The following is a 2540-nucleotide window of genomic DNA, read 5'->3' on the forward strand; positions in this document are numbered from 1 at the left end:
GTCCTCCCTCGACACTGTCGGTGTTACCGGTCAGACGCCACCCCTTGTGTGTACCTACCTCCTGTGTCCTCCCTCGACACTGTCGGTGTTACCGGCCAGACGCCACCCCTCGTGTGTACCTACCTCCTGTGTCCTCCCTCGACACTGTCGGTGTTACCGGCCAGACGCTACCCCTCGTGTGTACCTACCTCCTGTGTCCTCCCTCGACGCTGTCGGTGTTACCGGTCAGACGCCACTCCTCGTGTGTGTGCGTTTTCCCCCCTTCGTTGATCCATCTCCGGTGGATTCCCCTTCGGGACGCCACGGGTCTGGAGACCCACGCCCGAACCCTCCGGAGAACCAACTCTGACGGACCTAGTTCCAGGCCGTCCTCTCAAGGGGAGCTACCTGACCGCTCTCCTACGAGCTCACTGCCTTCGCTCCACTCCGTCTACATCACCTCCCTTCCAAGTAAGCACTCATCAGTTATTCCCTGGAAATCACCATTGATCTCCTCCTAACTCTGTGTCTCCTGTTGACAGTAAGACGACCCGGTCCGCTGATCCAGTATTCACTATCTGCTTCCTGTTCTTTCAATAAACCATCATTGTATTTCACTCGCCTATCTGATTGTGTTCTTGCATGTGGGTTCGAAAGCTAAGTCCCAACATGACACTGTGTGGTGTGTATTCTGACTAAATGTCTTGCTACAACACATGTACCATCACAATGCCACACCCTCACGCACACAGTCTTGATTCTCTGGAAAAAACAGGCAGGCAATTCTATTGCTGAGAATAACACGTTATCTAATGTATTTATTAACCTTTTTATTGTAGATTTCCAAGATAATACAAAGGTTTTTTTTTTTTAATGTATTCCATAAAAACTACATACCAACCTGACAAACATCCACAATAATAAAAAAAATCTAAAGCTTCTTTTTCATCCATTGATTTAGTTTTCTTCTCACTTCAGCCTTGTAGACAAACAAAGCTCTGCACATCATTTGCTTCAGCCAGATTCTCTTGTGTTCTCCCCTACTGTGGTCTGTTCTGATTGTGATTCCTTCCTAAATGGCTTCCTACTGAGTGTGCCAACACATTTTTATGAAACATCCAGCATTTCTGTAAAAGCTAATCATGTAGGACATCAAAGCACAAGTCTGATGCCTTGATCAAGACACATCTAAAGAGCCAGCTCAGTGCAAGGCTCCTCTACAGACTGGGGCCTAGCATGTTTGTTTGGATGAGAATTATGGGAAAAATTACACCTTCAGACCCCATGATATGAAAAAAATGTAAGGTTGGAAAACTCTCTAATTTCATAGTTTGAGTTCAGACTAACATCCAACATGACTTTTTGCCTTATTGACCTCCTGGAATGTTTTCCACTTCCATTATGTTTTACCCTTTAATGTCAGAGTGAGTCAGATTTCTACAAAATATTGTCAATTAAATAAAAATATCTAAAATAAGTGTGCAATAATATACTTCTTTTAGCTGGAATTGAACACTTCAGGTGAAGTGTCCTCGGGCAAAACATGTCACCTCCCTTGTCTACTGGTGTTTGCTGACATCAGCATGTGAATATGCTTTTAAGAACTCGAGATATAAATAAAATCAATTAGAATTTAGTAGATGCACCTTTACCTGCAATATATTGGATTGAGTCTGGGCTTTGACTGGGCAATCCACCTTGTTGTCTTCAAACCCTTCAGGGCTTTATTTTGAGCCATTATCTTGCTGGAAAATGAATGTTAACTGAATCTGTAGTTATTTTGTCTCAAATTGGACCTAAGATGAAAATTTCAGACCCCTCCATGATTTCTAAGTGGGAGAACTTGAAAAGTCGCAGGGTGTTCAAATACCTATTTTCCTCACTCTATGTACCCAGATAGCACAGAATGATTGAAACAACTTTGAATGCTGACATTGAAACAACATTGAAAGTGGTCGGTGACTTGTATGTTGAATCAACGTTAGGGTTTCAACCATTACTGACATATCAATGTTGATTCAACCATCATTTGTATGTCAATTTACATGCATATTTGTGTTGATATTGCATTGAATCAATTAGGAATCAACATTGATTCAACCTTCATCTGAATGTGGTTCTGTACACATATTTCTGTTTATTTTACATTAAATCAATGTTGATTCAACCTTCATCTGAATCTGGTTTTGCATGCATATTTGTGTTTATTCTACATTGAATCAGTTAGGAATCAATGTTGATTCAACCTTCATCTGAATGTGGATCGACATGCAGATTTGGATTGATTTCATATTGAATGAAAGCTAAGGATTTATGTACATTTTTAGGTCTGATAGGTCTGTAGACCTATCAGACCTAGAAGAAACTTTTAGTGGTATGTTATGTATAACATACCACTAAAAGTTTCTTCACTGGTGTTAAACACTATATTATTGGCATATCATGGGTAAACTGTGTACAAAAGTTTAAAAATGACAACATAGGTTTGATATAACATTTTATTCAAGAAAAGAGGGACAGATCTATAAACATATTTGACTGCTTTTTGACTGTCAGAATAA

The 2540-nt window shown here is 40.5% G+C and overlaps 1 protein-coding gene across 1 annotated transcript in view; it reads left to right on the plus strand.

Moving 5' to 3' along the window:
• LOC108165682 (uncharacterized) overlaps window positions 1-1915 on the plus strand; it is a 4086-nt gene extending 2171 nt beyond the window's left edge. The window contains exons 3-4 of the mRNA XM_017301765.1: window positions 4-450; window positions 522-1915. Coding sequence (XP_017157254.1) covers window positions 4-450; window positions 522-640 — 566 coding nt within the window. The 3' untranslated portion in view covers window positions 641-1915. The remainder of the gene's footprint in view (window positions 1-3; window positions 451-521) is intronic.
• The last annotated feature ends 625 nt before the right edge of the window (window positions 1916-2540 follow it).

The sequence above is a fragment of the Poecilia reticulata genome, linkage group LG20 (assembly GCF_000633615.1).
Source record: "Poecilia reticulata strain Guanapo linkage group LG20, Guppy_female_1.0+MT, whole genome shotgun sequence".
Classification (NCBI taxonomy): Eukaryota; Metazoa; Chordata; class Actinopteri; order Cyprinodontiformes; family Poeciliidae; genus Poecilia; species Poecilia reticulata.